The 13,820-nt window shown below is 44.3% G+C and overlaps 1 protein-coding gene across 6 annotated transcripts in view; it reads right to left on the bottom strand.

Annotated features, from left to right (window-relative positions):
* The window catches only part of E2F4 (E2F transcription factor 4), a 163,755-nt gene that overhangs the window by 120,852 nt on the left and 29,083 nt on the right, over positions 1–13,820 (bottom strand). For 5 of the 6 annotated variants that reach the window (XM_085888652.1, XM_085888653.1, XM_085888651.1 and 2 more), the window contains 2 exons: positions 11,666–11,794; positions 525–569 (listed from right to left, as the gene is read on the bottom strand). In XM_085888652.1, the coding sequence (XP_085744778.1) occupies positions 525–569; positions 11,666–11,794 (174 nt within the window). Of the gene's footprint in view, positions 1–524; positions 570–11,665; positions 11,815–13,820 lie in introns of all 6 variants that reach the window. The other variant, XM_085888657.1, reaches the window with a different exon arrangement.

Here is a 13,820-nt window from a genome sequence, read left to right as displayed (position 1 = left end):
TACATAGCTTTGGATTAATTTGAAGCAACTTTTACTTAAATAATAGTTTCTGAGGAGCATACCCATGTTTCAGAGTGAGACAGACAGACAGACAGACAGACAGATGGCATTAGCCTATTAGACATATAATTAATCAAACGGAAAACCAAATACTGCATTGGAGTCATCAGGAGGAACCTGGATAGGATTCGGGTTTCAGCCGCTACTCCTCAACCCTCAAACCCATCCAGGGACAGTGAAGTGAGCCTTTCAGAAAAATTTCTGCAAGAATACACTTCTCCTTAGACAGATAGATAAAGAAGGAGAAATACAGAGTAAAAGAGATAAAAGAAAAGAAAAAGCAAGAGTTAGAATGAATAAAGAGAAATGTGAAAAGTAGAAAGAAGTGTGAAAGGAACAAAGAACAAAGATGTCGGGAAGAACCCGGATAGATAGATTTCAGTAATGAATCATAACATGATATTCCGGGTAGATCATTTCTTTAATAATTAATCATTCTTCGAGATGCATGATATTCAACTCACCTGTTGATGACATAAGCTCTTCAAAAAAGTCTGAGTCAAGGATGTCTGAAAAATAGAAAAGAGAAGAAATTAGTAAGAGCAAACTTTAAATATTTTACTAGGTAACAGCATTTGAAAGTAATCACCTTCAATGGCATGTAATAGACAACATATCTTGTTAAAAGTAAGTCAACAACAAAAGGAGCCAAGATGAGCACATGGTGGGTTGTAAGTGAACAACAAATTTTGGATACAATGTAAATCCAATAAATAAAGCAGGACATTTAAAAATGTGTTGTTTTTTGTATCATAGTATCTAAGTTCATGGAAGAGCGAGGTTATCGTAGAATTTGGTAGATTAAAAGGCATGAACAATTTCCAATAATCACGATAACCATATGCTTAGTCACTCATCCACTCTTGTAACATTCGAAAAATAAAGCGAGAAATTAGGGGTAGAATTGGTGGGTCAGAATAGCAAGCCATTGTAAAGAACACAAAAAACAAAACTAGAATGGCATTCGTGGAGTGCGTTGTCTTGCCTCGTGCGCTCATTATGAACAAAAATCGTTAACTGAATATGCTACTATTATTGCCCACTGCTATTATCAGTCAAGAGTACTGATACCTACTTAGCATACCCGTATCATCCAGACACCCTATTATGTCACACCGTTTCTTGGCATGGGTTGTGAATGTCAGAAATAAATCTTCGCTCACATCTGGTCATCGATCAGATATGTATATGAAGTTTAAGATTTTTGGATAAAGACTTCAATTCAACCAGTTATGGCTGGAATACCACTTCACCGATGATGCAATCATGATCACTCTCATGGATGAAACTGAAGAACTTGAAAAAAACGAAAGTACTAAGTGTTAGGGATCAGTAAGAATACTACATGATTGGAAATGCTTAGGTGTTGTGTGTAAAAGGCAACTTGAATTAAATATGTATTGTGGTTACTGCGTGAAAGGACACTAGAGCAGACAGCCGAACACCCATGTGGCGCTCTGCACAGTGAATGGAATGTCAACAGAACTTTGAGGACAGCTTTGTTGTGGATAAATGTTTGAATAACACGACAGCTACCCTCCTACATTAAAGTGGAATGGACTGGGGGAAAGATTTGTTATGGGACATGATGGCTGGTCATACGTCACTCGGTGTGCACTCGTGCGCCATCCGGTGCATCTACACCTGCTTCTGGAGGAAAAGACACCGATTTTGACAAACAACTTGTATCTTACTGAAGTGCTGTATATATGCATCAGATATGGAATTAAAGGAGGTGCTGGAGAGAAGTTGCCGACCAAAGAGTTGAGAGTATTCAAAGCTGCATTGAAACATGTGTGTGTAACTTTGGGGGAGTTTTCAAAAGCATTGACTGTGGCATGTATTACTGTAGGGAGTTTTAAGAGTCATTGAGTGTTTCTTTCAAATCACTGTGATGGAAGCTTATTAAATGATATTAACATTTGGCAGGTAGCAAGTAGGGAAGTAGTAAATTCAACATAAGATATTCTTCCATTTCATGTCGTACGCTGGTTTCACCTGGCAAACAATAGACGGAACATTTAATGGTGATCGTGTTAACTTTATGCTGCGTTACCCTTCGGGTAATTGGGGCACTCACTCTTGTGTATGGAGGCTGTGCGTAACACAAGCAAAACGAGATTTTATTAGGAGGGTTTGGGGTTATTATTGTCAGGTCAGGCCAGATCAGATCTGTGACTTGATACAGGTATCATGCAAACCTAAAGGTTCCTGTTTCATGGTCGGGTTGTCGGTGACTAAACTGTCTCCCCCACCAGGTTTCCTGGTGAGGAGGGTGTTTGGATATGGACACCCAGCAGGATTAAAAACAAAACCTGTCAAAGGGTGGAGGAGCTCCTTGTGAGCCAACAGCCATTAATATCTAGTACCCAACTGCGTCTGCAGACGTCCTCCTGCAGTTGGGTTACTTTTCTAAGGAGGTTGATGACAGGATTTGCACTCCGGCCACTGTAAACCCCTTCATGCCACAACACACAAGAAAACCGAAAAGAAATCTGAAAATCCACTCCGTGGGAGTACCTCTTGTGCAGCTACTCTCCGCAGGGCAGCTCACCAGATGACGGGATTGGGGAAAATCCTTCGGGACCCCCACTCTTTGATGATAGAAGGAAAACCACAGGGCAATCTTCCCGGGTCAGATTGCGGTAGTGTGTGTCGTGGTTGTGCTGAGGTGTTGTCCACCAGATCGAGGCCTCCTTGGATTAACCTGAGGCGGTCCCATCGGGTGGGTGCCTGGAATGTCCTATCCCTAAGAGAGGATGATCACCTGTCTTTGTTATCATCTGAGCTCAAGCGTTTGAACATTGGTATTACAGCACCCTCTGAGGTTCGGAGACCGGATAGTGGTGAGATCATGGTGGGTGGATACACCTACTATTGGACGGGTCGTTCTGAAGGAAACCATGCCCAAGGAGTTGCTGTAACTGTGTCCAATAAGCTGACTCCAATGATAATTGAGGTAACACCGGTCAACGAGTGAATGATGAGACGAAGCATTCGTCACTCCTTGGGTGTCATTTCTCTGGTCTCTGTATTTGCTCCGACTGAGGCGACTGATCTCATTGTGAAGGATGCATTCTATGCAACGCTCGAGCCTGTGGTTGATCAATGCACCAGGCGAGATACTCTTCTAGTCTTGGGGGATTTCAATGCATCGACTACAACTGATAGAGATGGTTACGAGACATGTGTTGGTCCCCATGCGTCTGGAACTGTGAACCAGAATAGCACTAAGTTCCTTGACTTTGCAAGAAGTCATGGACTTAGGGTGGCTGGTTCATGGATTCAGCACCCACAGGCTCATCGCTGAATTTGGTATGCCAACACTGGTGGTGTGGCAGAGGAGATTGACCACGTGCTCGTTGATGGTCGTTGGAGGATGATCAAGAACTGCAGGGTCGACCGGAGTGCACAATCCTCAATACTGACCACAGGCTTGTGGCAGCAACTCTAAAGTTACACTTACATTTGGGAGAATGGTACCGTCCGAGCCTCGGCTGGATGTTGCCAAGCTCAGGGATGAGAGAGTAGCTGAGGAGTTTGCGAACAGGCTGAGTGGACACTTGGGAGGTCTGGGTGTTTTGGGGGGTCCTGAAGAGTTGTGGAGCACCTTCAAGACCACTGTCCTTGATGTTGCCGGTGGATGTCTTGGAGCTCACCGCAGGGCAAAGAAGAATTTTGTCTCTCAAGGGACACTGGATACCATTGACCAGAGTTACAAGGCCAGGCTAAATGGCAGAGCTGAGCTGTTCAGGGACTTGATGCGTAAAACTGCACGTGTGCTGAGGGTATACAAGGAAGCCTATGTGCAAAGAATCTGTGAGGGGGTAGAGCATCACCTGCGGTCAAGTAATTCTCATCCTGCTTACAGGAGAATTCACACATTGCGTTCCTCCAAGCCCATATCTCAGTGTACTGCAGTTAGAGCGGAGCGTGGAGGTCTCTTGACAGAGGAGTCCAAAGTGAAGGCCCGCTGGGCCGGTTACTTTGAGCGGTTGTTCCAGGCTGATCCACCAGCTATTGAGTTGGAGGTCAGGGGTGTTACTATCCCCATTGCTGACCCTTCAATCAACAGTGATTCACCTTCGTTTGTGGAAACACAGGCTGTGGTGAACCGGTTGAAATGGGGGCAAAGCTCCAGGAATCTGTGGCATCCATGCTGAACTTCTCATGGCTGGTGGAAATGCTGCACTCACGTTGTTGCAGGCAGTTCTGTGCTCTGCCTGGAACACGGGCATCATCAGAACTGACTGGAAGAGGAGCCTTGTTGTCCCTCTCTGGAAAGGGAAGGGTGATCACCAGGACTGCAACAACTACCGAGGGGTGATGCTGCTGTCAGTGCTGGGCAAAGTCTTTGCTCGAATAATTATTGATTTGATTCACCACCATCTGCTTGAGCACAAGCGCCCAGAGCAATCAGGTTTTCCACCAAAGAGGTCAACGATTGACCGTATCCTTGCCCTTCGGGTCCTCACTGAACGCAGATGAGCATTTCGGCAGGGGCTGCTTGCAGCCTATGTTTATCTATGCAAAGCGTTTGATTCAGTGAATTGGGATGCCCTCTGGAGGATTCTTCATTTTCGTGGGGTGCCACTAAAACATCAATCTGATGTCTGAACTATACTCTGGTACTGAGAGTGCTGTGAGATGTCGTGAAACCATCTCCGACTTATTTCCAGTTGTTACTGGAGTTCGTCAGGAGTGTGTGCTGGCACCCACACTTTTCAGCGCTTGAATGGACTGGATTTTGGGAAGGATGTCAGAGAGATCAAGCTGTGGTGTGTCATTGGAGAATGTCAATATCTCTGACCTTGATTTCGCAGATGATGCAGTCATCAGTGCAGAGACTCTGAAGATCCTTTTTGGGGCCCTCGAGGTGTTGAATGAGGAGTCAGAGCCACTGGGATTCTGGGTTTCCTGGGTCAAAAACTAAGATCCAGGCTTTCAATGACATCTTGGATGCTGCTATCTTGTCTGTACCTGTTTCAGGTGAGGATGTTGAGGTCACGGGGAGATTCACCTACATTGGCAATGATATTCATGTCTCCGCATGTTGTGAGCCAGAGGTCGATAGACGTCTAGGTCGGGCCTGGGGAGTCAGGGATTCACTGGTCATGGGGTGCATATGTCGTCTGCAAGATGTTTATTTCTCTGCCTGTTTTCATCTCCCTCTGTTTTTTTTTCCCCCAGATTCTCTGTTTTTTTTCATCCTGTACCTCTATATAATAAACTGGTATTCTGTAAGAACACGTTTGGTGTGGTGATTGGCCATTGCAGGTTTACCATGTGAGAAACCATTTTGGATCATCTTTAATGGCAAATCCACAGAGGAGGTTAAATCGGTAATGTTCTCTAAAAAGAGACTGGCAGAATTACCAATTCTAACCACAAAGGATGTGTACAAAGGAAAGCTGCAAAAGTCGTAATAAAGTAATGAGCTCTAAAGCATTGATTTTATTTGCATTTATAACACTCTAGTCTCTGTGCCTGCCACACATTTCTCAACTCTGCTCCCCAGTGAAACGAAGTCGAGAGTGCAGCATCAGCATGATGGACCAAATGGCCTCCTTCTGCATCACAGTTCCTTGTTAAGATTTATTGGCCTTGTATCAATGTGGTCACAAACTTCACCGCAACCAACAGACATCAGGTTTTGTAATGGTGTGCAGCAGAATCACATGTTTGCTTCGTGCAATGTAAAGCCGCTGTCACACCTTGACGTTTTAGCCAGCATATGGCAACGTATCAAAATGTATGTAAAACGCTGGCGTACGCTGAACTATTGATGTTTTTAAAAAAAAAGTTTTGGGCGTATAATAACGTGTTGGACGTATGCATAACGTATTAGTAACGTACACAGAACGTTTTAATCACATATAGATAACTTATACCAAAGAATGCTGAGCGTGTTGTCGGCGTTCATAACCTATGCCCAACGATAGTCTAACTTATGCATAGCGCGGCAGCGTATCGCCGACGATCACGTGGCGTAGGCTATTCATAAGCTGCAGCTCGACGATTCAAATCTTAACTGCACTAGACATCGAAGTGTGAAGCCGCTGTCACACCTTGATGTTTTAGCCAGCGTATGCAGACGTATGAAAAATTTGCCGAACCAAGCTGGCACACGTCAAATACGTTATGGGTAAGTTTTGTATACGTTAAGAGCACGCTGGCATACGTCGTAGTATGCTGGCATACATCATTGTACGCCGAGTACGTCGAGAAATTTTCAGCATGTTGAAAATTTCTCGACGTAATCAACGTATGACACACATTCCGCATACGCTGGCATAAGTTGTAGGCAAGCTACGCGATCGTTGACACACGTTGACATACCTTACTTGTAACGTACTCATAAGTCGAAACACGTCAAGGTAATGGTTAGCGTCAGTGTTCCAGACTCCCCGTTTTTTTTGTTTTTTTTTTCTTCGGTATGACAGTTATGATTTAAATCGTTGAGCGGCAGCCTTTTGATTATATTATATTATATTATAACCGCACTAGAAATCGAAGTGTGAACATGACCGTCATACCGAAGCAAAAAAACAAACAAACAAAAAAAAAACCAGGGAGTCTGGAACACTGACGCTAAACATTACATTGACGTGTTTCGACTTATGAGTAACTTACAGGTAACGTGTGTCGACGTGTGTCAACGATCGCGTAAAGTGCCTACAACTTATGGCCAGCATTATGCGGAACGTGTGAGTCATACGCTGGCATACGTCGGGAAATTTCAAGCATGGAAAATTTGTCAAACAGCTCGGCGAACTACGACGTTTGCCAGCGTGCTCTTAACGCATACAAACTTACCCATAACGTACTCGACGTGTGCCGGCATTTTAGCCCAATTTTGCATACGTCAGGCATACGTTGGCTAAATCGTGAAGGTGTGACAGGTCCTTAAGGTTGGCACTTCAGTATTTTTCATGAATTTCATAGGAGGTGATGGAAATTTTTTTTCCAACAATGGATGCTATTTCCCTATTTACCCACTGTTACAGGTCTCCCTTAAAAATAAAGACGGAGATTGGGGTCGAAAGGAGGAAACCTGGCAGGAAAAAGTGTTGCTGAAGCAGAAAGAGACAAATAAGCAACACAACCAAGAGTCCTCAAAATACCAAGCAATCTGGTAAATTATTGTATTAAACTAATAAACATGCAAAATGCTAAACAATGCAAGGGGTACACTTATATAAACAGATATGTGCTGTCGGGAAAACTCTTTGTGTCATCTGATAACACACCCTCCAACAGGTGTGATAGCTTGTAGGTGATATAAACACACTTTTGATCTCAAAATCAACCAGTAACGTTCTGACAGAATGACATTCTTTAGTTGCTGCTGGCCAGCAGTAGGAGTCATGAACATATAAGTGACGGGAATATGTCTGAAAGGAGTTCAAATGCCACAAGGGAATGGAAAGTTGCCGAGGTACTATGCTGAATATCCCTCTGGAACCTGGCAAGGCCGAAGGCAGGAATGTTGAACTGCACCAACCCATGACAAACTCGTCGCTTCAGACGAACTGCACCAACCCGGGTAAGGCAATGCGAGACGTGCAAGGCACCACACAGGCAAAGAAGGGTTCTTTACACAGGAGCAACAACAAGGTGCCAATATCAGGTGAAGAATTGTTGCCAGCGAAACTCCATGATAAGGGTTGCCCTTTTCAGTACAACACCAGGCAAAGAAGATCTCTGTGGAGTAGAGTGCATCTGATAGAAACTAAGAAATGGCGGTCGTTCACACCCAAAACGCCAAGTAGGCAGATCTTTAGCGTGGAAGGAAAAGACGTCCGAGGTGTTCGGAATCCAAGTCAATCCTTTATTTTATTCCAACCGCGACCGAACAACCTGCTTGTCTCTCTTCTGGTTGCACCCGGTTATGGAAAATCCCTGATCAACCCGAGCTCAAACATATTTACATATTATAACATGAAATGCAAAATGATGCAGCCACAGATCGCAATTGCAATGAAGTCTCCTCGACCTTTTGTGAGACAATTGAAGAAGAATTCTCCTGAAGGAGAAATAGTGAGCCCTGTCTTAGTGATAATTCAATGGGGATTTTCCCTGTCCCCTTTTATAATTTCTCCATCTTCTTTAAACTTGATCTCTCTATTTAATATCTCTACACAATACCATTAATATTGTTACGAATTTGGAATTCGATTGCACACAACATACAGGTTCCTTTAGTCAGCTATGTCGATAAGTGCATGTTCCCTAGATAGCTCACCTTCCATTGTTTAAATGTTTAGAAATCGATTAGTTGCGCTGCTTTTCAATTCAATAGTTAGGGAGCGCTCACGAAACAATGGAGACGTCCCGTGGTTGAGCGGGGGATGGAGCACGAGGGGATGAGTCACGCCGGGGGAGGGGGCGAAGAAGGATAAAGAGGAGATCCTTTCTTTGTTTGGGTGGAGTGGTTGTTCAGCAGCCCGTCGAGTCCTGCTTGGCTTGGGTTAGGGAGGAGGCTTTGTGAAGGCTTTCTGCTTTGGTTGTTCAGCAGGCCTTCGGGTCCTGCTTGGTTCGAGTGGGTTGTTGGCTCAGGGAGCTTCGGCCTCGGCTTGGCTCGGGTGGAGACTTTTTGGAGAGCTGCTTTGTTTGGAAGAGAGTTGAGCCGGTTGCTCGGCTCGAGCTGCTGGTGGTGGTTCTTCTTCTTCTTGGTTAGTGGAGCTCTTTGTTCTCAGTTTTGGTTCTCGGCTTGGTGCAACTCATCGGCCTCATCTTGGAGGTGGTTCCTCGGGGAAGCGGCGCATCGACGGGAAGGATCGGCACCTCGTCTCACCAGCATGTGTTGAGAAGCGCGGGAGGATTCGCTGGAGCTCGGGAAGGATCGCGGCTCACGGCAATTGGGTCCAGCTCACTCTCGCTGGAGTCCGGGTCCGAACAACTTGAAGACCACACGAGGTGGAGAGGTTCGAGATAGGTGCTGGGTTTCAGCTCACCTGTCCTCCGAGCTGCAGCCCATTATTAAAGGCCTCAGCCACCATTTCTTGGGTGTGTGTGTGTGTGTGAGAGTGTGTGTGTGTGTGTGTGTGTGTGTGTGTGTGTGTGTGTGTGTGTGTGTGTGTGTGTGTGTGTGTGTGTGTGTGTGTGTGTGTGTGTGTGTGTGTGTGTGTGCATACGTGTGTCCGTGGGCCCGTCTAATAAGTAGGAAATTGTTAAGTGCTTTGTGTGTTGTAAATGTTTGCATTGCATTTCGTATAGTCGGTATAGTTCTGTTCTTATATGCTTCCCTAGTTCCCCATTATTATTAATAAATATCCCAATTGTTAAATGTTTTCAGCTCGTCACGTCGATTCTTTCATTGACTGAGAATTTCGTGTGTTGGGAGTTAGAAAGCCGTTGGTTTGCCGTAAAAGGGGGACATTTGGACCGATGGTTCTTGGCGATTAAGCCGCTCGGAATCGCGCACGGGACAGGCTCGCCTCGGCGGCTTGTTCCGTACGAGTTCCGTCGAGGGTGGAATACCCCGGTAGTTGGATCACATGGGTATTTAGGTAAATTGAAGATTGGCAATCGACCCGACCCCACGTGGTCTGCCCATTGGCGTATTTCAGTTCTTGTACAAAGACCCGTCGACTCTGACTTATCCGGGCGGCGATCTATATTCCGTGCGATCGGTTGGGCCGACTCGACTTGCGGCTCCGTCAGAGTGGTCGGAGAGCGGCTGACCCCGGCACCGTAACAATATCTACCTCTATAAAACACAGTGCAGGTTTATGTATTTGTCTGTCCCCCTTCATAAGGACGATTTAAGTAGGGTTTTAAAGGCCAATCTTGTAACACGATTGTGTTCACTGCAACACAATCTTGGACTAGCATAACCCGCGCTCTGCGCGACATGTTGGGGTGGGTGTGTTTGAGATAGGAACTGATGCAGAGTATCAGTAGTAATTTTACTTTAATGCAGTAAGTGGAATACTATTTCACTGTTTCAGAACCATTTTATTTACTTTTTTTGTACCATGCACCTCATATGGTCTTTGAGATAATGTAAGCCGAATATCACGTTACTCGAGCGCAGAACAAAGTCGAAGATAGCGCGACACGAAACCACAAACTCGGAAATAATATATAAGATGACATTGGGGACTTCACGGCCAGCCCGTTATGGGCTTACAAGTTCATGGCACGCCATCAACTGTTGGTTCGACGCCGCCCACACATCTCCCATCAACAAGCCGTTCAAGGACGGGCTATGTCACCACTGGCCCGACTGGATAATGAGTGGGCAGAAGACCGACACCAAGAGCGGGAGGATGAGAAAGGTAGACCTTCGGATGATCTCCGTCTGTATCATCAAGGTGTGGGAGGAAATACTGTTGGACATCATCAAGCGAGCATTTCTGAAATGTTAGATCTCCAACAACATGGACGGCACACAGGACAACATCATTTGGGAGGAGGAGGCTGCAAATGATGGTGACAGCGATGTGGACAGCAACGGGGACTTGCTCTACCCTGATTTGGACAAGGAGCTACGTGCCATCTACGACGAGGAAAGCAATGACGAGGATTTCCTCGGGTTTCGCTGAAAAGCTTCATCAAACCCAAACAGCCCTTTTCAGCACCACAAATCCACAATAAATATGTATGATACCAGTATGAATCCCTTTTCTTCCTTTTTCTAGAAACAAACAAAAAAAATTATCTTCATAACATTAAAAACATAAGAAAGAAAAATAAAAAGTTCTTGGTATCCTCTCCTCTCTCTTTAACTTCTTGAAAATGAGAATAAGACTGTAAGATGAAACAAGAAGCGAATACTTCGATATAGCGCGGCTGGGGGCAGTAAAAGTCTAGGTTAAGAATGATGAAACAATTTTGCAGTTATAAAATTTAAATGTAGACACGGTGAATTAGCTTGCATGATGGGAAGAGTTGTGACGTTGGACAAATTTCTATTTATAGCCCTCAGATCAAAGGGACGTACGCAGCCATAAGTGTGACAGAAGACGTGACAGAAGACACAGGACAGAGTAGCCAACTATATAACAGCGAGATGTCGCCGCGCTGTAATTAAGCAGACATGGGAGTCAGCATGTTGATACCTCCATCACTTTGTTCTGTACAAAGTTAATGTACAAACGTACTAAGATCTGCAGATCAGAAAATAAAATGATCAATATATTCATTATTTTTTAGGGTGAAAAACATGGGTGTGGTAAATTCACCGGAAAACTTTTCTTTTTTTTTTTGAGAGTGAAAAACAGGGGTGTGGTTAATACAAGACCACAGTTTATACACCGGAAAAACACTGTATATTGGTTTTATTCAATAACATAACCAGAAACAGGGAATTGGAATGAAAATAAAGAAAAAACATAGAGTATAACAAAAAAGTTCAAAATGTTGGAAGAACTGTCAACAGTAAGTGAAATGGAACGTCGTTAATGACTGAGTATATCAACTGCTTATGTGGAAGGACGAATCAGACATCACGAGCACGAGAGAGCTAACGGGAGTGAATTAATGTGTGAGAGAGCAAAAGCATCACAGAGCACCAAAATGACAATGCTTAATGGACCCACATATTATTAAAAGCAGGAGACAGGAGGAAGACGCATAATGAGGATGAGGAATAAGATACCTTCGGTGTTGTTGTTGCGGATAGGCTGGAAAGTGGTGCTTGGGTTCATGGGAGAGATGATGCTGCTTTTGATTGTTTGCTCTGAAGGTTCGGGGTCAGCATCTTTCCCTTGCCTGTGCTTCGCTGTCTCTGTATAGAATGAAATGGATCTGCATGGATAACACAGGCTGTATCTCTACGCATCGGCCTCACCATTTCTAAGCATGGCCGTCTCTTGGGCAGCACGTGATGTGCACATAACATTCCTACAAAGCTCAAAATCACAACATTTACATGACTGGACTGTATATTTAAACACTGTGGTACAACATGAAATGTTTACTCTCCAGATTTCAGGTATTAAACAATTAAATGCTACTACTGATCAAAGCAATCCCAAATTCACAATATTACAACTTCAATGCAATTGGCCAATTACAACTTCTGTGCAAAGCATGCAACAATTGCCCAGAGCTTGACCTTTAAAGCGAGCCGATATGTACCCTACACATTTGCTCTTCAATTTGAATGTTGCCAAATAGCAGTGGAGTTGTAACAGCCCTAGCCTTCAATTATGTCACGTGATGTTTACAAGGGTAATTATGGGATGGACCGAGATAAGATCCACCATCTTTGTTTTCCTTCGGTTGAATCATACAAACCGACCATGTGATGACTGATGACTGAAAGTTTTCTTTCCAAAAACATGCTGCACATAGACTCCCCCACTGCGTGTTTTTCATAAACCAACCATGAAACCATGCCGACCAAGTCTAAAGGACAAGCGAGTGCAGGTTAAATTTTTCTAAAGGAAGCACATTATAAACTACAAGGCGCTCGGAAGAGAACATACCTCCGCCATGCAATGCCTGATCCATGAGAACATATCCCGATAATTTTTGAAATATCATTCTATATATCGTTTTTGGCCCCATCTCTCAATGGTGAAGAATCACTTCAAAAATTATCAGATCCAGATCCGGATCCGGATTCAGATGTTCACCTAAATTGAATCAATTCTTCCTTGTCACACACCTGTGTCCACCAAGTTTTGTCCAAATCCGTCCACAACTTTTTCAGATATCATGCTATATATCGTTTTTGGTCCCATCTCTCAATGGTGAAGAATCATGTTAAAAATTCTGGTAGTCGGATCCAGATCCGGATCCGGATCCTCACAAAAATCTAATCAGTTTGTCCTTGTCACACAACGAACCTGTCCACAACTTTTTGAGATATCCTGCACACAGACAAACAAACAAACAAACAGACAGAAAGGGGTGAAAACATAACCTCCTTCACCTTTGGTGGCGGAGGTAACTCGAGCGTTCATAGAACACAATACCTTGTGCGGTATTGAACCAATTGCTTAACCTCACGCGCACGTGGTAATGAGCAGTGGCCTGTCGATATTTCCATTATCGGCTGATACACCTGATACAATACATATCTTGAAGTTGCAATATGTGTTCGTCATACTATGTTTTAAACAAGCCTGGTGTTGGCTTAGTGGTTAGGGTGGTGGCTTGGGATCCCGGGGTCCTGAGTTCAAGCCCTGTTAGCTACTGAATTAATACCAGAGGGTTGACTCAGCCTGTAATCTTTCCAAGGTCGGCGAAATGAGTACCAGTGTACTGGTCCCGGTGTATGCCCCGGTTAAGGCGCTGTCACACCTTGACAATTTAGCCAGCAATGGCAACGTATAAAAATGTATGTAAAACGTTGGCGTACGCTGAAACTTTGATGTTTTTTTTTTCTAAGTTTTGGTCGTACTCATAACGTGTTGGTCGTATGCATAACATATTAGTCATGGGCACAGAATGTTTCGTTGTCTTATAGATAACTTATACCAACGAATGCTTAGCCTGTTGTCGGCGTTCACAACCTATGCCCAACGATAGTTTAACTTAGGCATAGCGCACTGCACGTATCGCCGACGAACTCGTGGCGTAGCCTGTTAAAAAGCTGCCGCACGCCGATTTAAATGATAACCGCCTGAAGATTGAAAGTGTCAACCACGCAGTCACACCTTGACGATTTAGCCAGCGTATGCAGACCTATGAAAAATTTGCCAAACCAAGCTGGCACTCGTCGAATACGTTATGGGTAAGTTGTGTATACGTTAAGAGCATGCTGAAAAACGATGAAGTACGCTATCATATTCCGTGGTACGTTT

The sequence above is a fragment of the Eptatretus burgeri genome, chromosome 7 (genome assembly GCF_056783735.1).
Source record: "Eptatretus burgeri isolate ZD-2024b chromosome 7, Ebu_testis_v1, whole genome shotgun sequence".
Classification (NCBI taxonomy): Eukaryota; Metazoa; Chordata; class Myxini; order Myxiniformes; family Myxinidae; genus Eptatretus; species Eptatretus burgeri.
Note: the sequence above shows the minus strand (reverse complement) of the source record. Positions and strands in the feature narration are given on the sequence as shown.